Source organism: Oryctolagus cuniculus, chromosome 4, assembly GCF_964237555.1.
Source record: "Oryctolagus cuniculus chromosome 4, mOryCun1.1, whole genome shotgun sequence".
NCBI classification, from domain to species: Eukaryota; Metazoa; Chordata; class Mammalia; order Lagomorpha; family Leporidae; genus Oryctolagus; species Oryctolagus cuniculus.
The window spans coordinates 46,149,742-46,171,010 of NC_091435.1; the positions used below are offsets into that span (position 1 = coordinate 46,149,742).

General features: G+C 36.5%; 1 protein-coding gene and 1 long non-coding RNA gene across 4 annotated transcripts in view; one reads left to right on the plus strand and one right to left on the minus strand.

The window, feature by feature from the left end:
- Positions 1-21,269, plus strand: part of ZNF654 (zinc finger protein 654) — a 108,278-nt gene that overhangs the window by 80,464 nt on the left and 6,545 nt on the right. The window contains exons 4-7 of one of the 2 annotated variants that reach the window (XM_008267096.4): positions 8,846-8,981; positions 12,603-12,805; positions 13,342-13,481; positions 17,445-17,586. In XM_008267096.4, coding sequence (XP_008265318.1) covers positions 8,846-8,981; positions 12,603-12,805; positions 13,342-13,481; positions 17,445-17,586 — 621 coding nt within the window. The remainder of the gene's footprint in view (positions 1-8,845; positions 8,982-12,602; positions 12,806-13,341; positions 13,482-17,444; positions 17,587-21,269) is intronic. The other variant, XM_070071937.1, reaches the window with a different exon arrangement.
- LOC127482964 (uncharacterized) overlaps positions 1-21,269 on the minus strand; it is a 73,469-nt gene that overhangs the window by 38,804 nt on the left and 13,396 nt on the right. For both annotated transcript variants that reach the window (XR_007908938.2, XR_007908939.2), the window contains exon 3: positions 11,889-11,943. This is a non-coding gene — a long non-coding RNA (uncharacterized lncRNA). The remainder of the gene's footprint in view (positions 1-11,888; positions 11,944-21,269) is intronic.

Consider the following 21,269-nt stretch of genomic DNA (forward strand, 5'->3'; position numbering starts at 1 on the left):
CACTTCCAATCCAGCTCCATGCTAATGCACCTGGGAAAGCAGCAGCAGAAGCTGCTAAGTGCTTGGGCTCCAATTGCCCATGTGGGATACCTTGATTGAGTTTTAGTCTCTTGGCTTCCCCTAGCCCAGTCCCAGCTGTTGTGGGCTTTGGGGGAGTGAACCAACAAATAGAAGATCTCTCTGTCTCTGCACTCTGCCTTTCAAATAATAAGATCTCTTTTAAAAATACATTTTAAAGGGATAAAAGTATAAAAATGTTTTACTAAAAACAGTGTAATTAAATATGCTCTATGTTTGAAACAAAACATTTGTCATATAATGATTCACAGTTCAATTTTAGGTTTGGTTTACTCTGAGGCTTGATTTTTACTGCCCTCATAGCTGAAAAGACTACCTTTGGTAGATCCAAATGGAGAGATTCTCTAAATCATGATACTCAGGTTGAAGTGCCTTTTACTCATTATGCAAAGAGTTTTCTTGAAATCTATCTACTAAATTTTATTACTCAAGTCAATCAGTGTTTTCATAAAAATTTTTTAAAGGTTTATTTATTTATTTATTTATTTGAAAAAGAGAGTGATTAATCTTCTATCCACTGCTTCATTCCCCAGATGGCCACAGTGGCCAGGGTTGACCAGGCTAAAACCAGTACCAAATATTCCATCCAGTTCTCCCATGTGGATGGCAGGGGCCAAGCTCTTGGGACATGTTCTACTGCTTTTCCAGGTATATTAGCAGGGAGCTAGATTGGAGGTAGAGCAACTGGGACTAGAACTAGTACTCATTTGTTACGCCAGAGATGCAGGCAGCAGCTTAACTCATGGTGCCACAATACCCACCCCTGAAATACTTTTTAACATGAATTAGAAACTCATTAAAATGCCCTGGATGAAAAAAATTTTGCAACACAAAATCCTAGTTTAAAATTTTAATTATATAATAGATACAAACATTCAAGGTGACAAACTGATTTTTGGCAACAGTAATCATGGAATGTTGCAGACACTTCCAAATATTAATTTAAAATTATTTTCTCCCTAAAAAGTTTCCTTTGAAAAGTATTGTTATACTGTTTCTTTTATTTTATATGAGCAATCTCAGAATGTTTATTTTTTCAAAAACAGTTAAATATCCCTTAGAGATTCTTCACAGAAAATTTGGGATTAACTGTTTTTGTAAAAAGAAAAAAGTACATAGCATCCTTAAATTATACAACTTTTAAAGTGCTTTACTGTAGGATAACAAAAGTATAATAATAAAATATGAGCATTCTAATTTAATTTCCAAGTACAATAAAGATTTTACTCTATTTTGAAGGCTATGTTTTTATAAAATCATATTCAAGATCTTTTACATTTTTGCTTGGATTTATTACCACATTAGTTTATGAATTTGCTTAGGTATTCTATAACTTTTACTCTGTAATCTGCATTTCATTCAAAAATAATAAAGCTTCCACCTAAACAGATTTCCATAAAACCTACTTTGATTAAAAGATGCCTATTGGGCCAGCACTGTGGCGTAGCAGGTGAACACCCTGGCCTGAAGCACCGGCATCCCATATGGGTGCCAGTTCTAGTCCTGGCTGCTCCTCTTCTGATCCAGCTCTCTGCTATGGCCTGGAAAAGCAGTAGAAGATGGCCCAAATCCTTGCGCTCCTGCACCCGTGTGGGAGACCTGGAAGAAGCTCCTGGCTCCTGGATTGGAGCACAGCTCCAACCATTACAGCCAACTGGGAAGTGCACCAGCGGATGGAAGACCTCTCTCTCTATCTCTACCTCTTTCTGTAATTCTGTCTTTCAAATAAATAAAATATATATTTTAAAAAAAAGATGCCTGTTAACTGAGAAAGAATATATATATCTTTGACACATTTTTCCTTTCCTTGCTTTAAAGATTTACCTATTTCAGAAATAAAAATATCAACATGTAAGACAACGAGGGCCCTCCTCTTCTAGGAGTATCGGAAGAGTGTACTGGTTCGGATTTTCATTACTGCAGAAGGAATCAATCATTATATTATGGGCTGAGATAGCTAGTAGAGGCTTCTAAGGGAAAAATGGGACTGTGGAAAGACAGGATTTAGATAGGCTTACGGAAGTTGTGAGAGAAAGTCACATGAGAAAAGACATAGGGAAGAAAATACAAGATGAATTTGGAAGATACAGAGGAAACCAGGCTGGAGAATAGGATTTGTGATGTGCAATAGGTGAATGAGTACATAAGTAAATCCAGAGGTCTTTAAATAGAAAGTTGAGGCATTTAGACTTTAATCCTATTATAAGCTGTTGAAGAGTTCAGAACTAGGTAGAATGGCCAAGGATGCTGATCTTCACAGGCACATGTTGTTAACACATGCTGCCTTCTCTAAAATGGCAATCAGTTTAGGGAAGAAAAATCTTCCTAAAGCAAAACATTAAACCTATTCTACAATCGTGCCTAAAAAATAATGGAGGAAAGGGTCATATTTTCTCTCCTACCTTTGGCAAAGACACAGGTTGAATGAAAGTATCTGAGGGGACTGTATTTAGGACAGTTAGTATCAATCATAATGGACAGATGAGAATAAGCATTAAATTAATATACAGATAATCGAAAATGAATCTTGATGTGAATGGAAGGGGAGAGGGAGTGGGAAAGGGGAGGGTTGTGGGTGGGAGGGACGGTATGGGGGGGAAGCCATTGTAATCCATAAATCGTACTTTGGAAATTTATATTCATTAAATAAAAGATAAAAAAGAAAATGGGGAGAGAAAAAGTAATTACTGACTTTACAAAATGAGATTTTAGTATGTTCTTAGAAAAATGTTAAATAAAATGTAAACTTAATATATAGAAAAAAAATTAATATACAGGCCAATTTACTATTTAAGGAAACATTCTGAAGAAATAAAACGTATATACATAGCCTAGGAGAGAGTAAGCTGTGAATTTTACAGTGGTTTGAGTGCTTTCTTACTGTCTTTGGTAAACTCATCAATACTATTTAATGAAGGGGGAACTTGTTCTTTTTTCATCCTGTGTCTTCTTAACTAGGCCAAGATGAAAATTCTATTTTTTTCAAATTTATTTAATAAATATAAATTTCCAAAGTACAACTTTTGAATTATAGCAGCTTTTCCTCCCATAACCTCCCACCCACCCACAACCATTCCATCTCCCACTCTCTGTCCCATCCCATTCTTCATCATGATTCATTTTCAATTATCTTTATATACAGAAGATCAACTTAGTATATACTAAGTAAAGATTTCAACAGACTGCACCCACAAAGACAAAGTATAGAGTAGTGTTTGAGTAGTAGTTTTACCATTAATTCTTATAGTACAGCACAGTAAGGACAGAAGTCCTACATGGGAGCAGGTGCACAGTAACTCCTGTTGTTGATTTAACAATTGACACAATTATTTACGACATCAGTAATCACCTGAGGCTCTTGTCATGAGCTGCCAAGACAATGGGAGCCTTTTGAGTTCAGCAACTCTGATCTTATTTAGTCAAGGCCATATTCAAAGTGGAAGTTCTCTCCTCTACTGCCTTCTTTGATGGCCCATTCTTTCCGCTGGGATCTCACAGAGATCTTTCATTTAGGCTTTATATTTATTTATTTATTTATTTATTTATTTTTTGCCACAGTGTCTTGGGTTTTCCTTGCCTGCGGAACTCTCATGGGCTTTTTAGCCAGATCCAAATGCCTTAAGGGCTGATTCTGAGGCCGGAGTGCTGTTTGGGGCATTTTCCATTCTATGAGTCTGCTGTGTATCCTGCTTCCCATGTAGGATCATTCTCTCCTTTTTAATTCTATCAATTATTATTTGCAGACACTGGTTTTACTTATGTAATCCCTTTGACACTTAATCCTATCTTTTTGATCAATTATGAACTGAAACTGATAACTTTAACAAGTAAGATGGCATTGGTACATGCCACCTTGATGGGATTGAATTGAAATCCCCTGGCACATTTCTAGCTCTTCCATTAGGGGTAAGTCTGAGTGAGCATGTGCCAAACTGTACATCTCTTCCCTCTCTTATTCTCACTCTTCCATTAAATTTAAATGACTAAGAATAATTGTGTGTTAATTAAAGAGTTCAACCAATGGTATTAAGTAGAACAAAAAAAAATACTAAAAGGGATAAAGAATTAAGTTGTTCCTCGACAGTCAGGACAAGGGCTGATCAAGTCACTGTTTCTCATAATGTCCATTTCACTTCAAAAGGTTTCCTTTTTGGTGCTTGGTTAGTTGTCACCGATCATGGAGAACATATGATATTTGTCCCTTTGGGACTGGCTTAATTCACTCAGCATGATGTTTTCCAGATTCCTCCATTTTGTTGCAAATGACCAGATTTCTTTTTTTCTTTTTCTTTCTTTCTTTTTTCTTTTTTTTTTTTTTTTTTGGACAGGCAGAGTGGACAGTGAGAGAGAAAGAGAGACAGAGAGAAAGGTCTTCCTTTGCCATTGGTTCACCCTCCAATGGCCGCCGCAGCTGGTGCGCTGCAGCAGGCGCACTACGCTGATCCAAAGGCAGGAGCCAGGTACTTATCCTGGTCTCCCATGGGGTTCAGGGCCCAAGGACTTTGGCCATCCTCCACTGCCTTCCCGGGCCACAACAGAGAGCTGGCCTGGAAGAGGGGCAACCAGGACAGAATCCAGCGCCCCAACCGGGACTAGAACCCGGTGTGCCAGCGCTGCAAGGCAGAGGATTAGCCTAGTGAGCTGCAGCGCCAGCTCATTTTTTTTTTCACTGCTGTCTAGTATTCTATAGAGTACACATCCCATAATTTCTTTATCCAGTCTACTGTTGATGGGCATTTAGGTTGATTCCAGGTCTTAGCTATTGTGAACTGAGCTGCAATAAACATTGCGGTCCAGACAGCTCTTTTATTTGTCAATTTAATTTCCTTTGGGTAAATTCCAAGGAGTGGGATGGCAGTGTTGTATGGTAGGGCTATATTCAGATTTCTGAGCAATCGCCAAACTGACTTCCATAGTGGCTGTACCAGTTTGCATTCCCACCAACAGTGGATTAGTGTCCCTTTTTCCTTACATCCTTGCCAGCATCTGTTGTTGATTTTTTTAAAGATTTATTTATTTAGTTGAAAAGGAGAATTACAGAGAGGCAGAGAGAGAAAGAGACTTCCATCTGCTGGTTCACTCCCCAAATGGCTGCAATGGCTGCAGCTGGGCCGATCCGAAGCCAGGAGCCTGGAGCTTCTTCTGGGTCTCCCACACAGGTGCAAGGGCCCAAGGACTTGGGCCATCTTCTACTGCTTTCCCAGGCAATAGCAGAGAGCTGAATCGGAAATGAAGCAGTGGGTCCTGAACCACGGCCATATGGGATTCAGCACTGCAGACTGCGACTTAACCTGCTACACCACAGTGCTGGCCCCTCTCCTAAAACTTCTTACTCAGTAGGTATTTATTTGAGAGATAGAGTTATAGACAGTGAGAGCGAGAGACAGAGAGAAAGGTCTTCCATCTGCTGGCTCACTCCCCAAATGGCTGCAAGGGCTGGAACTGACCTGATCTGAAGCCAGGAGCCAGTATCTTCCTCCTGGTCTCCCAGACAGGTGCAGGGGCCCAAGCACTTGAGCCATCTTCTGCTTTTCCAGGCATAACAGAGAGCTGGATCAGAAGAGCAGCTGGGACTAGAACCAGTCAGTGCCCATATGGGTTGCCAGTGTCACAGTGCCGGCCCCTGCATTCCATTTTTTTTAACAAGAACTCTGCTCAAGTTAATTAAACTCTCAATATACCTTGATTTAGGTTTAATTCATTTGAAGTCCACCAAACACTAATGGCTCATGATTGATGCCTCTTAAGACAGCTGGAAAAATGCAGTGGCCACTGGCTCAGCAGCTTAATTAATAGGTGTATGAGTGACTCAGGCTACTATCCTGCTTGCCTTATTTCTTTTGCTTTGGACCAAAAGTGAGCTTATAATAGCTGAATTGGGGGTGGGGGTCAGAAGTATGTATATCTAAAGTAATTTCAGTGATGTTGCCAATCAACCTGTTGCCAAACATCATTACTGTATGCTAAAAAAAAAGTATGGCCAATCAATATAGTTCTTTTTATTTTTTAGAGATTTTATTTATTTATTTGAGAGGTGGAGTTATAGACACAGAGAGGGAGAGACGGAGAGAAATGTCTTCATCTGCTGATTCACTTCCCAAATGGCCACAATGGCTGGAACTGGGCCAATCTGAAGCCTGGAGCCAGGAGCTTCTTTCAGGTCTGCCACGCAGGTGCAGGGCCCCAAACACTTGGGCCATCTTCTGCTGTTCCCAGGCCATAAGCAGAGAACTGGATCGGAAGAGGAACAGCTGGGACACAAACAGGGATATGGGATGCTGGCATCACAGGCAGAGGCCTAGCCTACCACACCACAGCACTGCCCGTTCCTCTTTTTTATTTTTTTATTTTTTTTTTTTGGTTAACATTTAGTACTTCTATACTGTATAAACCGATCAAGTAAGGCAAGTGGTATTCTATTCCTTTATATTTGGAGCCCACCAACTCTTCTCCTCCAGTTCTTTATACAGGCTGTAATTCACTATTGTCACCCCACTGTGCTGTGGAACACTAGAACCTATTACTTCTATCCAACTGTATTTTGGTACCCCTTTTCTACTTGCTTTGTTTCTTATAAATGCACTAACACGATGACATGTGGAAATGCAGAATTGTTTTTTAATGTGAAGCACACTAGATGTCCAAAAATAAAAAATGCATTCAATATGTTAAAAAATAAAAGCTAACATTATTGAGTGCTTGCTTATGCGAAACAATGTCCCAAACTTTTTCATATATTGTGTGTTATTTTATCCTCACAACAATCCTATGAAGTAGGCATTCTTATTAACCATTTTGCAGAGGAATTAACTGATGGAGCACAGAGAGGTTAAGTAACTTGCCCATTGTTAACTGGATTTTTGTTCATTTCCTTACTTGCTTTAATTTGGGAACACTCTTAAATAATTTTCAGAAGATACTTACTTGGATTGTTTTTGGACTTAATGGACCTAACTTATTTGATTGAATGATTCTTATTTGAAACTTAATTTCTTCTCCTACTTTGTTCTCTTATGAAACAAACAAAACCTCCTTTTTGTGTGTTAACTAAGAATTCAGTTATCACACTAAGAATTCAGAAATCACTTTTTAGTCCAAGATGCAATGTTCAAGTGATGGAAGCATGTAGCCACTTTGAATATACAGCCTGATGATTCATCTGTTAAGTAAAAATTTTGAAAATACTTTTTTTAATCCTAAAGCTTTGCTCTTACTACCGAAATAAATAGACAGTTAATGTATTTTAACTGATGTGCAGTTAATATTCAGATTTTAATATTTCCAAGTTCAATATCTAATTTTTTCTTGAGGCGTTAAGCTTGCTTTTGCATTTAAATTTGAGGACACAAAAACATACAGTGAGCTTCCATGCAGTGGCTAGAGCTGGGGCTAAACCTGAAGCTAGGAGCTAAGAACTCAATCTAGGTTTCCCACGTGGGTGGCAGGAACGCAGCCACTGGGGTCAGAAGCTGGAGCTAGGTATCAAAAGCTGCTCCAGTGTGGAACCCAGGTATCTAGGCTAACTAATCATACTCAATTTATCACTTTTAAAATACCTTCATAATTAATCATTTGAAATTTCAAAACTGGATTTTCTATAACACATATAACAAAGTATATAATGAATTAAAAAGCATACACAGCTAAACAAGTCTTACAACTTTACAAGTAATAAATCCAATTTATAAGTTCAGTAAAAATTCTGCTAACTATTAAACCATTGTTTATAAACTTGTTAGAAATTTCCTGTTATGTTTAAGACAGCAGATTTTTAAGAAATATTTCAAATGTCTTTTTTAAAGATTTTATTTATTTATTTGAGAGGTATAGTTACAGACAGAAAGAGGGAGAGGCAGAAAAAGAAAGGTCTTCCACCTGCTAGTTCACTCCACAAATGGCCACAACAGCCAGAGCTGAGCCGATCCAAAGCCAGGAGCTTCTTCTGGGTCTCCCACGTGGGTGCAGGGACCCAAAGACTTGGGCCATCCTTTGCTGCTTTTCCAGGAGCATTAGCAAGGAGCTGGATGGGAAGTAGAGCAGCCAGGACTCAAACCAGTGCTCATATGGATGCTGGTGCTGCAGGCCAGGGCATTAAGCCACTACTTCACAGTACCAGCCCCTCAAATATCTATTTTTTTTAAACCCAGAAAATGCATAGACAAATTACCAGTTGTTACTCATTTTATCAGTAAATCCTTATCGTAAACCTCATGTAAACTATTATAGGGTGGATTTATTTCTTCAACATGCCATTTCTTTGTCCTTAAATTGAAATCTAATTAGTCAAAACAAAGCGGAACTGAATTCCTATTTCCCAGGCTTCCATCACAACTTAGGTTATATATTTGGGATCAGGGCAGGGGACTTGTATCTACCTACCTAAATCAGAGTCTACATAGTGAACAGACTCTTGGCCTGTCATTATTAACAGGAACATTATGAGCCCTCATGTAAATTTAACTGAACTAAGTGTCAGTTTTTTGCAACCTGGTTCTTTTCCTAGAAATAATGCATTTCATACGTTTTCCCTTAGGTTACACTTCATCCCTGGCTTAATGGGATCTTTAGGTCCAATTATTTAAATAATGTGTAACCTTTGGCAATAAAGCTTACTTGGTTTTGACATCCTACTTAGATTATAGTAGTAACCCTTTCTCTTTTATAATAACTGTCTCATTGGCCATCAATCATTTTATTGAAAATGATGATCAAGCTTAGTTTTTAACCCCTTTAAATTCACAAAGCCAAAATGATTTTTCTCTCCTAGGAATGCCAGAATCACCTCCGCAGATATGGAAATGTGAATCTGGAACTGGTGACTCGAATCATTAGAGATGGTGGCCCATGGGAAGATCCAGTGTTGCAAGCTGTTCTAAAAGCCCAGCCAGCATCTCAGGAGATAGGTACTTCAGCAGACTGAAAATCAGAATTAACATTTGTGAGAGGAAACACAACTTTGTTTTCTAACTAGAGCAGTGACAGTGAATTTTCTTTATTTTATAAAACTGAAAATGGAATAATGTATTTTCAAATGAAGAATGTTAAATTGTTATTCTAATATGGCCCAAGGTGATTTCTGACACAAGCCTAGGTATATTTATTTCTAGTAGTGGGAATTTAGAATGTTAACGTATTTAGTAAATGTTGCTTATTTACAGGGAGTTTGCTGATACCATTTCACTTATATTTTTAAAATATGTTTAAATAGGAACTTTTTTTATTAAATCAAAAACGGAAACTCTGCATTTCATGAAATTACATGGAATCTCCTTTACAGAGGAAACTCCATGAGGCCTAGAACTCTGAATTTTTTGTCACCACTACTGATACTACTAGCCTAGTACCTGGTAGAGAGTGAGCGCTTAATATATGTATTGATTGATTGAAAGACCACATTTTTTAAAAATATTTTTATTTTTTATTTATTTGAAAGAGTTACAGAGAGAGGGATGTCTTCCATTCGCTGGTTTACTCCCTAAATGGCCGCAACGGCCGGAGCTGAGCCAATCTGAAGCCAAGAGCCAGGAGCCTCCTCCAGGCCTCCCACATGGGTACAGGGGCCCAAGGATTTGGGCCACCCTCTGCTGCCTTCCCGGGCACACTAGAAGGGAGCTGGATTGGAAGTGAAGCAGCCAGGACTCGTACTGGCCCCTACATGGGATGCCAGCACTACAGGCCAGGGCTTTACCCTGCTGCACCACAGAGCCAGTCCCCAAGACCACACAGAGCAAATAAGTGACTAATTGAATAAATTTCAACTCCAAATACTCCAGAACAATATTTCAAAAATTCATCCATTCATGGGAGTTTTGTCTCAAGCACCTACTACCTGCATAGTTCTTTGACATCACTTCTTATAAAACCTAGATCCACGGGGGTCCCTTGTGGGCCAAGATTTCCTTCTGAAGAGTCTCTGTCGGTCTTTCCAGTTAATTCTTCAAAAATGTTTCCCATATTATTTGAATGTTCTGGGAGCCAAACCATTTCGGATCACCAACACTTAGAATGTAACCTCAGCAGTAGTGAAAAAGCACAAAAATATGAAACCATACAAAAGTGTGGAGATAACTTATGGAGTGCCATTACAAGACAGCCAAAGACATGTCCTAAACAGCACTCTGGCCTCAGAATCAGGCCTTAAGGCATGCGGATATGGCTGAAGAGCCCACCAGAGTATTTCAGGCATGGAAAGCCAAAACACTCTAGGGGAAAAAAAAACAAAACAAACAAACAAACAAAAAAAAACACCTAAATGAAAGATCTCCGTGAGAGAGATCCCAGTGAAAAGAACAGGTCATCAAAGAAGGAGGTTCCTTTCTCTGAAGGGAGGAGAGAACTTCCACTTTGACCATGGCCTTGTCTAAATATGATCAGAGTCGGTGAAGTCAAAAGGCTTCCATAGCCTTGGCAACTCATGACAAGAGCCTAGGGTGATTACTGATGACATAAACAAGAGTGTCAATTTGTGAAGTCAACAACAGGAGTCACTGTGCACTTAACTCCTCATGTAGGATCTCTGTCCTTAATGTGCTGTACATTGTGATTTAATGCTATAACTAGTACTCAAACAGTATTTTTCACTTTGTGTTTCTATATGGGTGCAAACTGTTGAAATCTTTACTTAATATTCGCTAAACTGATCTTCTGTATATAAAGAGAATTGAAAATGAATCTTGATGTGAATGGAAGGGGAGAGGGAGCAAGAAAGGGGAGGGTTGCGGGTGTGAGGGAAGTTACAGTGGGGGAAGCCATTGTAATCCATATTCTGTACTTTGGAAATTTATATTTATTAAATAAAAGTTTAAAAAAAAAAAAAAAGAAGACAGCCAAAGAAACGACATGACTTCCCAACCCTGGGACCAAATTTTGTCTGGTTAGAAGGACACCTCTCTTGCTGAATGGATCAGGATATTTGTATTTGTCCCAAGGTAAAGAATGGAGATGGAAGTAGGTTGTGGGTGAAGCTGAAAGGAGAAGGAGTTATGATTCTCATTCAGGCTTACAAGCAAACCATCTGTAGATACAAATGTGGAGCTATGATTGAAATGTAGGGGAAGATGAAGAAAAAGGCAAGAGTAGGAAAGGTAGTGTAAACTGGAGAGATGGGATAGGAGATGGTATAAGACTAGGAGGAAAGGACTAAGGTATATATGACAATGGCATGGAATACCCAAAAGACACAAAAGAGACTGATGCTTGATGTGTATATCTTGGAAAGAGATTTAAAAAATAAAAGAGGAACACAGTTGGAGCTGAGGAGAAAGAGCTACATTATTGAGGAGGAGAATATGAAAAGTTAAATATAAGGCTGAGGTGACAGGCTAGAAGAAATTATTAGGAGACAGAAACACGGCCCAAAGGGTCAGGAGCTAACAGAAAACTTCAAAGGGAGTGAAGACAGGGTAAAAGAGAGTTTGAGCTTTCATTGGAGCTTTTAGGTTTCCCTGTGTAGGAGCTAGAATAAATCTGTTGTTGGTTGGTCTGAAGAATCACGTTAAAATAATACCCCTTTTCTACCTACACTAGTATACCTCACTGTAGAAAAAGCTGCTCTCGAGCCTCATTAGAATAGATGACTCTTCTCTAGTTGGTGATCATTAAAGTAAAGGCGCAAGTAAAATTCATTTTTGTATTAACTGTACAAATCAGTGTTGGCTTACATATTATATACACAATTGGAAGGCAAATACTTAAGTTAAAATAAAACATTATGCATAAGCACTTTAGAAGCTACTGATTAAAGATATGTAAGTAATTAAAACACTTTTGGATTCAAACATCATAAAATGTGGGTGTACTCTGCCACTTACAAATTCTTTGTTCTTGGGCAAGTAATTTGACCTCTCTGAGTCTCAGTTTTGTGATCTGTAAACAAGCATCAAAATACCTGTCATAAGGTTGTTGTTAGGTCTAAATAAACTTATGTAGTACAGTATTTATATTTTAAAATTGCATGAAAGTATTAGTAATTACCCTTTGTGATACCTGAGTGTATATTCATAAGCAGTTGTATTTGATACTACTTGAGATTTTATTTTGAAAAGTCATAAAATATGTTTATGATTCAACTTTTTCACTAATACAGATTTTGGTTAATCTGAATTAGTGTGGTTTTAATATAATGAGTTAGATTCAGCTTTTTAATCTTATAGTAATGAAAATATTGGGCTACAAGATAAACTATAATCTTATTAGAAAGACATGAAAGATCACATTACTTGAAGCCTATTTTAACATTTATTAACTGAAAGAACAAAATTTAGTTTTCCTATTTTTAAAATTGTTTTTATTTTTGTTGTTTACTTGTATACTGAGAAGAAATCAAAAATATTTCTTAAGCATTATTTTGGTCCTCTTTTATTTTTTCAACCATATACTTGAATATTGTTTTCACAAATAAAGTCTACTATGGAAAATGTTACTTAATTAAATAATGTAATACCATATTTTGTAGGAAGATTTCAAACAAAGTTTAAGAGAATCTTTTCTTGCAAGTAATGGAGTTTGTTTTCTTTTTACTATAGTGAACAGGTATTTAAGTTCTGAAAATCCACTGTTTTTTGAGTTGCGTGCCAGATATCTAATTGCCTGTGAACGCATACCTGAAGCAATGGCTCTTATTAAGTCTTGTATAAATCACCCAGAAATCAGTAAAGACTTATACTTCCATCAAGCACTCTTCACATGTCTGTTTATGTCACCTGTAGAAGATCAGCTATTCCGGGAGGTACTTTTGCCTACTACCATTTTAATCCAATCAAAAAACCAAGTAATTTGTTAAATTCTTTTTGCAGTAATATTAAATATTTGACGTTTATAATACCTAGCTGTATTTTCTTTTGGCAGTGTTCTTTAAGGTCATGTAGACTCTGATGTTGGCAAATAATGAAATTAACAAAATTTATGTAAGCATTATTTATGTTGCAATTTTGGCATGACAAAAGCATTATGATTTTTCCTTCTAAATAAAGTATTTATTGATTTTTTTTTCCTAAGATGAAAGAGAAAAATGTTTTCCTACTATGGACCCTATTTATACATAGGTTATGGACCTTAATGCAATTAAAAGTAGTCACTTTAAATTATAGGTGCTGTCCAATGAAATTATAAAATTATTAAAATATTTTTATATAATTAATTCATCATTATCTTTGTAAAAGAAAACTAGAACTCTAAGTAATCTCTCCTGAATTTAATTAAACACTGCAACTAGCTTTTTAGATACTTTTAATGATGTAAACTGACTTTCTTTTCCTTTTACAGCATTTATTGAAAACTGATTGTAAGAGTGGAATTGATATCATTTGTAACACTGAAAAAGAAGGCAAGACTGTGTTAGCCTTGCAACTCTGTGAATCCTTTCTTATTCCACAGCTTCAGAATGGAGATATGTACTGTATCTGGTAAGTGTTAATATGGGAATTGGAATGGTAAGCTGGGAAACACAAGAACTGGTTAGCAGAACTTGGACTTAACATATTTTTTAAACTGTGTGAAAATGTAAAGTAATTTTTCAAAAAAAATTGGTTGTATAATGAACAGCAGATTTTAAGAACTAGAGATTTTACAAAGAAAATAGTCATGTACCACTGACTGATAGTTTAAGTGTTTAAGGTATGTGTTAGTTATACTGAATGGATGCTGTGTTTGCTAAGGGGCCTTCTGACTACAAGAAATACAAGCTTCATTAAATCTGCCCTTTCAGTATTCAGGGTGGTTTTTTTGTTTGTCTGTTTCTGCTTTTCCTTTAGAATCCAATATACAAGTAAAACTAGAGATCCTATATTATAAATTCAATCAAATTGGAGTTTTATAACCATAGCCTGCTTTGCCTGCTAGAAAGCTAAAATCCCTACTGGTAGTCCTCTCCTGGCAAACATATTAGTTTCTTGGGGTAGAGTTTATCAAGTTTCCCCCTGACTTAACAGAGACAAAAGGGAAATAAGATCTTTGTCTTTTGCCTTCTTTCATTCATACCCTTTTTTTTTTTTGAGAATTAAATACACTTTTATTTATTTATTTTTTACTTTTTTTTCTTTTTTTTTATTTAGTAAATATAAATTTTCAAAGTACAGTTTATGTGTTACATTGGCTCCCCCCCCCATAATTTCCCTCCCACTGACACCCCACCCATCTTCCACTCCCTCTCCCATTCCATTCACATCAAGATTCATTTTCAATTATCTTTATAAGATCTATTCAGTATATATTAAGTAAAGATTTCATCAGTTTGCACCCACACAGAAACACAAAGTGTAAAAATACTGTTTCAGTACTAGTTATAGCATTAATTCACATTGGACAACACATTAAGGACAGATCCCACATGAGAAATAAGTACACAGTGACTCCTATTGTTGACTTAACAATTTGACACTCTTGTTTATGGCATCAGTAATCTCCCTAGGCTCTAGTCATGAGTTGCCAAGGCTATGGAAGCCTTTTGGGTTCACCGACTTCGATCTTATTCTGACAGGGTCATAGTCAAAGTGGAAGTTCTTTCCTCCCTTCAAAGAAAGGTACCTCCTTCTTTGATGGCTCCATTCTTTCCACTGGGATCTCACTCGCAGATATCTTTCATTTAGGTCTTCTTTTTTTTTTGTTTTTCCCCTAGAGTGTTTTGGCTTTCCATGCCTGAAATACTCTGGTGGGCTCTTCAGCCATATCCGCATGCCTTAAGGGCTGATTCTGAGGCCAGAGCGCTGTGTAGGACATCTACCATTCTATGAGTCTGCTGTGTATCCCGCTTCCCATGTTGGATTGTTCTCTCCCTTTTTTATTCTATCAGTTAGTATTAGCAGACACTAGTCTTTATTCATACACTTTTAAAATATCCCTTATTTATCTCATTCCTTTATCTAATTCTTTATCTCATTCCATGTGTATAATTTCTTTTAATATGTCCCCTAAAGAAACTTCCTCTAAGTTTTTAACATTTAAGAATATAATATTTAGCAGATTTTCAACTAACAAATATCAATCTTCTGAAATCTCTCTGCTGGTACTATGAAGATTCCAAAGACAAGGAATGGATACAGGGACATACCAATTTATTAAATATCAGTGTATGCCATATACTTCCAAGCATTTTACTTATCTCTCAATTCTTTTAATAAAGATGTTGAATAATAATCTCAATTTTTATGTATAAAACTGTAGATAAAAGAGATAAAAATGAAACAGCTAGTAGAAAAATGGAGTTGGAATTTATGTTACTTAGTATGCAAGTGACAGCATGTGTGTCTAACTAGTATAGGGAAAAGACAGTACTTATTGAAAGGATTCTGGGCCACAAGAGGAGCAGGGATATAGATGGTCCACAAAGGTAACTACTACCAGAGACACTGAGATGGTTAATGTTTTTCAAAAATCTGTTTTTCTTTTATGTTAGCGGGATTCAGTCGCTCCTGCTGCAGTCTCTCCAAGCTTCATAGCTTAGCACTGAGAACACCCCAGGGACTGCGTCAATTTCTCATTACTGAATTACTATCTCCAGAGGGCAGGGAAAGGTCAGATAGGAGAAATGGCCACTGGAGTTCCACTCTTGCTTTCAGAAAAAGATGGCTATAAATTAACATATGCTTGAGATTTAGGTCTCCCCTAGTCCTTTTTTATTTTTTTTTTAAGATTTTATTCTATTTATTTGTAGGAGTTAAAAAGATATGTAGAGACAGAGAGAGAGGTCTTCCATCCGGTGGCTCACTCCCCAGGTGGCTGCAATGGCCAGAGCTGCACCCATCCAAAGCCAGGAGCCAGGAGCTTCCTCTGGGTCTCCCATGTGGGTGCAGGGGCCCAAGGACTTGGGCCATCTTCTATTGCTATCCCAGGCCACAGCAGAGAGTTGGATCGGAAGAGGAGCAGCCGGCACTAGAACTGGTGCCCATATGGGAGGCTGGCGCCCCAGGCCAGGGCCTCAACCTGCTGTGCCACAGCGCAGGCCCCTCCCCTATTCCTAATATCATGCTCTTGCTACTGTCTCTACTATACAATGACATTGAGGAGATTTACCATGTATTAATAGTTGGAGAAATAGGGCCTATAAAATATAAATAAGCATATGAAAGGTAAGTAAGAGTGACAAGATCTATTCTGAAGTAGGTTTCAATTTAGTTTGAAGTATTCCTGAAAACGTTCATGAAGAAGAGACATTCGATATGCCCTTTGAAGGATAAGCTTATCTTAGAAAAGAATATGTTGATTAAAAGCGAGAATAAGTGAAGCATTTTTACTCATCTGCCACTGGAAAATAAACAGGTTAGAACCAAACAGGATAGAGGAATGTTTAGTGTTACTGACTTATCTAGAAAGAAATGATGGGAATTTTATAGGAACATGATTAGTTTAAATTGAAATCACCAGGCATAAAAATTTGGAACTAGAGATTGCAGGAAAGTGTGAGACCTTGTAAACATGGGAAAAGAGTATATAGGTCCAACAAAGTAGATGGTGCACTAAACTTAAGGAATGCTCACTTAGCAAGTATGAGATGGAATTGGAATTTTGGTTTTCTTTCTTACATGTTGCTTGCTATAATTTTTGTTTTTATATTTTCTGTATTATGTAAGTAGTCTATGTCTACCTTCATGATGGTAAAAAGCTGTGTTTAGGTTTAACACCTGGATGTTCTGGACCCAGAACACCTACTCAGTAAACTGCAATTTTTTAAAATATTTTCATCAAGATTTCAATACTTTTAGACTATGATGTTTTACATAAGTTTTATGACATTTTGAATTCTAATTTGTTAAAATGTGATATCCTAGTTATATCTTATAAATTGACTTTGCCTTAAAGCCCATGGTTCCTATGCTTGCTCATCTAATAACTTTGACCATATTTTAGAAAACAATCTACCTATGAAACACTTTAAATGGTCCATGCTTATCTGTCTAAAAGTACTACACTACACTTTAATAGAAGAGCAGGTGATCTAAAACATACAATTTTAAAGTCAGTACTATAAAATAAGACTTTTAGTCTATATGATTTTTTAAAAGAGTAGGCTATTATATTGGTTTCTAAGTTTCCAGGTAGTATATTAATTATAGGTCAAAAGTTTATATTTTTTAAAGTAATGTCATAAGTATATTGGAATTAGAATTTATTTGGATCCAGTAATACAGAAGCCGAGGCAAACCAGCAAATTGTGGTAATTAATTTCCTACCACTATGAAACCATTAATTTCTGATATTTTTCTCCCACCTTCTATAAGTAGCAGAAGTAGCTTGGGGGTTTACCTAAGATACATTTTTACTCACTATGTATACTACCCAGGCAGACTACTATAGAATCAGGGAAAGCTAGCTAATGTCTGTATTTGAATAAAATGTATTTTTGATATTTCTCTTTTTTCTCTCATTTACAGGGAGTTGATTTTCATATGGAGTAAACTACAGCTTAAATCTAATCCTTCAAAACAAGTTTTTGTAGATCAATGCTACCAGCTTTTAAGAACAGCAACTAATGTGAGAGTCATATTTCCTTTCATGAAAATCATTAAAGATGAGGTAAATAGGATATATTTATCCCTTGCATTTAAAATTTAAATGATAGTTCACTGAAGCTTGAATCTATTATAAAATTTATTTGATTATTTAATTGAAGGGAAGGAGGATTTTAAGGTCACATTTCCCACATATTGCATCCTCCTCTCTCCCAACTCCAAACTCCTAACAGAGTACAAAGGGAAAATAATTGAAAAAGAAGGGAAAAAATGCTGACTTATCACTACTGCAAATTTAATATGAGAACAATTGCTTCCTTAAGAAGCTATTTTCTTTTTACTTATAATTAAATATGGTTGTCACTTTTCACTTTATCTTGTCCCAACTATACAATTTTATTTTGCAGATTAATTTTGTATATCTAGAAGTAATATCTGTTCATTGTTACAGAGAAACTTAATCATTTTTAAATGTGGTATTTATGTGAAAAGAAACATTGAATTCTGAGATGTTTTTGAAACTTAAGAACATAAAATATTTACTTGAAGTAATTATAAAAACGTATCAATTGTCTTTCAAAGTAGTCCTGAATCAAGTTTTTCTTGAACCACTTGTAAATGAGTACAGTTCTACATATGAATCCTGCATAGACATGAAAGTGGATCCTGCAGGTCATTTAACTTTTCTCCCCAAAATATTAATAGGATCTTGAATACAAACACAGGAAAGATAAAGCTACCCTACATTTTGGAGCTCCATTTAATTGAATCTTTGTGTTGGTTACTTACATAAAGAGGTAGCCATTAAATAATATATTTTAATTTTTCTTAAATATTTATGCATTTGTCACATTCATTATCACACCACTCATTAAATGTATGACCATGTAGTAATCACATTCCCATGATATAAAGTTGGCAGCACTGTATCAAAGGGTTGTTTTTTTAATTTCCCTTTTATTTTGCTAACTGCATTCATGCAACCTTAAAAGTGAAATGTTATTCACATACATTGTCAAAGTTAACCAATTCCTCCACCAAAAGAGAGAAAGCAAACTATGCTACATAATATTTTAAAATATTTATTGTAGGGGCTGGCGCCATGGCTCACTTGGTTAATCCTCCACCTGCAGCACCAGCATCCCATATGGGCACCGGGTTCTAGTCCTAGTTGCTCCTCTTCCAGTCCAGCTCGGAAGGCAGTGGAGGATGGCCCAAGTGCTTGGGCATCTGCACCTGCATGGGAAACCAGGTTCCTGCACCTGGCTCCTGGCTTTGGATTGGCACAGTGCGCCAGCCATAGCAGCCATTTAGGGGGAGAACCAATGGAAGGAAGACCTTTCTCTCTGTCTCTCTCTCTGTCACTAACTCTGCCTGTCAAATTAAAAAAAAAAATTCACTGTATATCAGAATCATCTGTAAAATTTTTTTAAAAATCCCCTTTTTTAAACATAATTAACACAATTCTTATTTGCACCAAAAGTTGAGAGGTATTGTTAATATTAAGTTTACAGTATAAATGAGAGTCTGCCAATTATCACAGAGCATTCTTATTTTCACATATCTGCTCAACCTAAGAATATAACCACAAGGAAAAATTCAAAGATGAAATAAATTATAAAGCATAATAGTTTACATTCTATTCAAAACTTTTATCTGATAGAATAGATCATTCACATGCCTCAGTGGTGTTAGAAGAAGCATAGTTAAAAAAAATTCTGTCAATATTCAAATACATGACCTGCCAGGCTTCAGAAAGGAAAATGCTTTAAAGCTCGAGTTTGAATGATAGATGAGGATAGTAGTAACATTTGTAGAGGATTTTTAGTTACAGAGCACTTTTTCCTTGTTTCATTATCTGTGTTTCACAACTCTGGCAGTGTTAATGGGGTAGCAGAAAATCAATGATAGATGAGACTAACCAGAAAGACTGTATGGGGAAGAGATCGGTAGTTGTTGGAAATCCCAAAGGGAACTGAACATTATACCTATAGTTGGAACTTTAGTTTATACATATCCTTCAAAGGTTTTTAGGTAAAGAAGTAGCCTGTTTCTTTTTTTTAATGATCTTAAAATTTTTAAAGATTTATTTACTTATTTGAAAAGCAGAGTAACAGAGGGAGATAGATAGAGGTCTTCTACTCGCTTGTTTATGACTCAAATACTTCTAATAGCCAGGGCCGAGGCAGGCCGAAGTCAATAGCCAGCAACTCCACTGGGGTCTCTCCTGTGGGTGGCAGGAACTTGGGCCATCATCTGTTGCCTCCTGTTACTCAAATATAGTTGGCAAGCATCCTAAGTGGCAGATTAACCTGCTGCGCCACAGACACATACCCCAGTCTTAACATTTTTAAACTCAGTATTTGAATACATTATTTATGAATCAAGATAGAAAATGTAGATAGAACTTTGAAGGAAGACAGAGTAGGACTTAAGTTTGGATCCAGCAAATTCTGGATTTAAAATTTAGGTGGGAAAATTTATTCTAATAAGCATTTAGAAATACAAAAATCTGAATTCAGAAAGGATTCCAAGTCCAACATGATGTATTTATAGGGATAAAGTCAGTGGAATAAATGATTCCCATTTATTCTGCAAACATTGGTTCAGGGGTCAGTATGTACCAACTTCTACTCCAGTTATAGGTAAGATACCAAAATATGACACACTGTCCCCAGTGACTTAGGAATTCAAAGTTTAGGAGTAGAAACATAGATAAGTTATAAAAATACATATAACTAAGTATAAATTATTCTCAATGGAAGAAACAGGGAGTGCTTAACTGTACCTCAGGACAGGAACCATAATGAATTTGGAGAAAAACATTCAGAGTAAAACTGATGATCAAATAAAGATAGAACATCAATGGGAATTTACCAGCTGGATAAAGTAGGAGTAGGTTGTGCCAAGTTAAGGTCTGCCTTTGGAGCTGTAAGTTGTTGTTAAGCAGAACTACATAGCACATAAGAGTCTAAGAAGACATGAAGCTAGCAAGGTAGTGCTTATTGCTTTAATCTATAATATATCATATGCATGTGGCATGATAAATATGCGAGTGTACACAACGCACACATGAAGGTACTTTAAAAAGGTCGTGGAAAATGATATTAAAAGATAGGTTTATATTGATGCAAGAAATTTTTGAAATACAGGTATACAATGTGTCTTCAAAGAGTTAAGGTAAGATGAATGTTATAAATAAACTATGCATGGTTTTCAAAATTTATTTGCAACAAAATAAAACCTTTTAATTTCATTTTCACTTTTTAAAGTACTTTTAAATTTATTTGAGAGGTAGAGAGAAACTGACAGATAAGAGACAGCTTCCATCTGCTTGTTCACTCTCCAAATGCCCACAACAACCACAACTGGGCGAGGGCAAAGCCAGGAATTCCCATGTGGGTAAGAGAAACCCAGTTACTTGAGCCATCACCTATTGCCTCCTAGGGTATACATTATCAGAAAGCTGAATCAAGAACCAGTGGCAGATATCAAACCATGGCACTGCTATATGAGATGCAGGTGCAATCTAACTAGTGCTTTAACCAATTGTTGGTGCCTTTCACAAACTTGAGATTTTTCAAGTATTATTATGATATCTTCTTCTATTCAAACAAGTATTAACATCATTCCAAACTACTGGAGGCATTATTTATAACTTGAACTAAGATGGATTGACAGTAGGTTCCCAAGTGAAAGCTGATAGTTATCTTTGAGTCATTAGTAAAAGTTCCAAAGCTTGAGAAT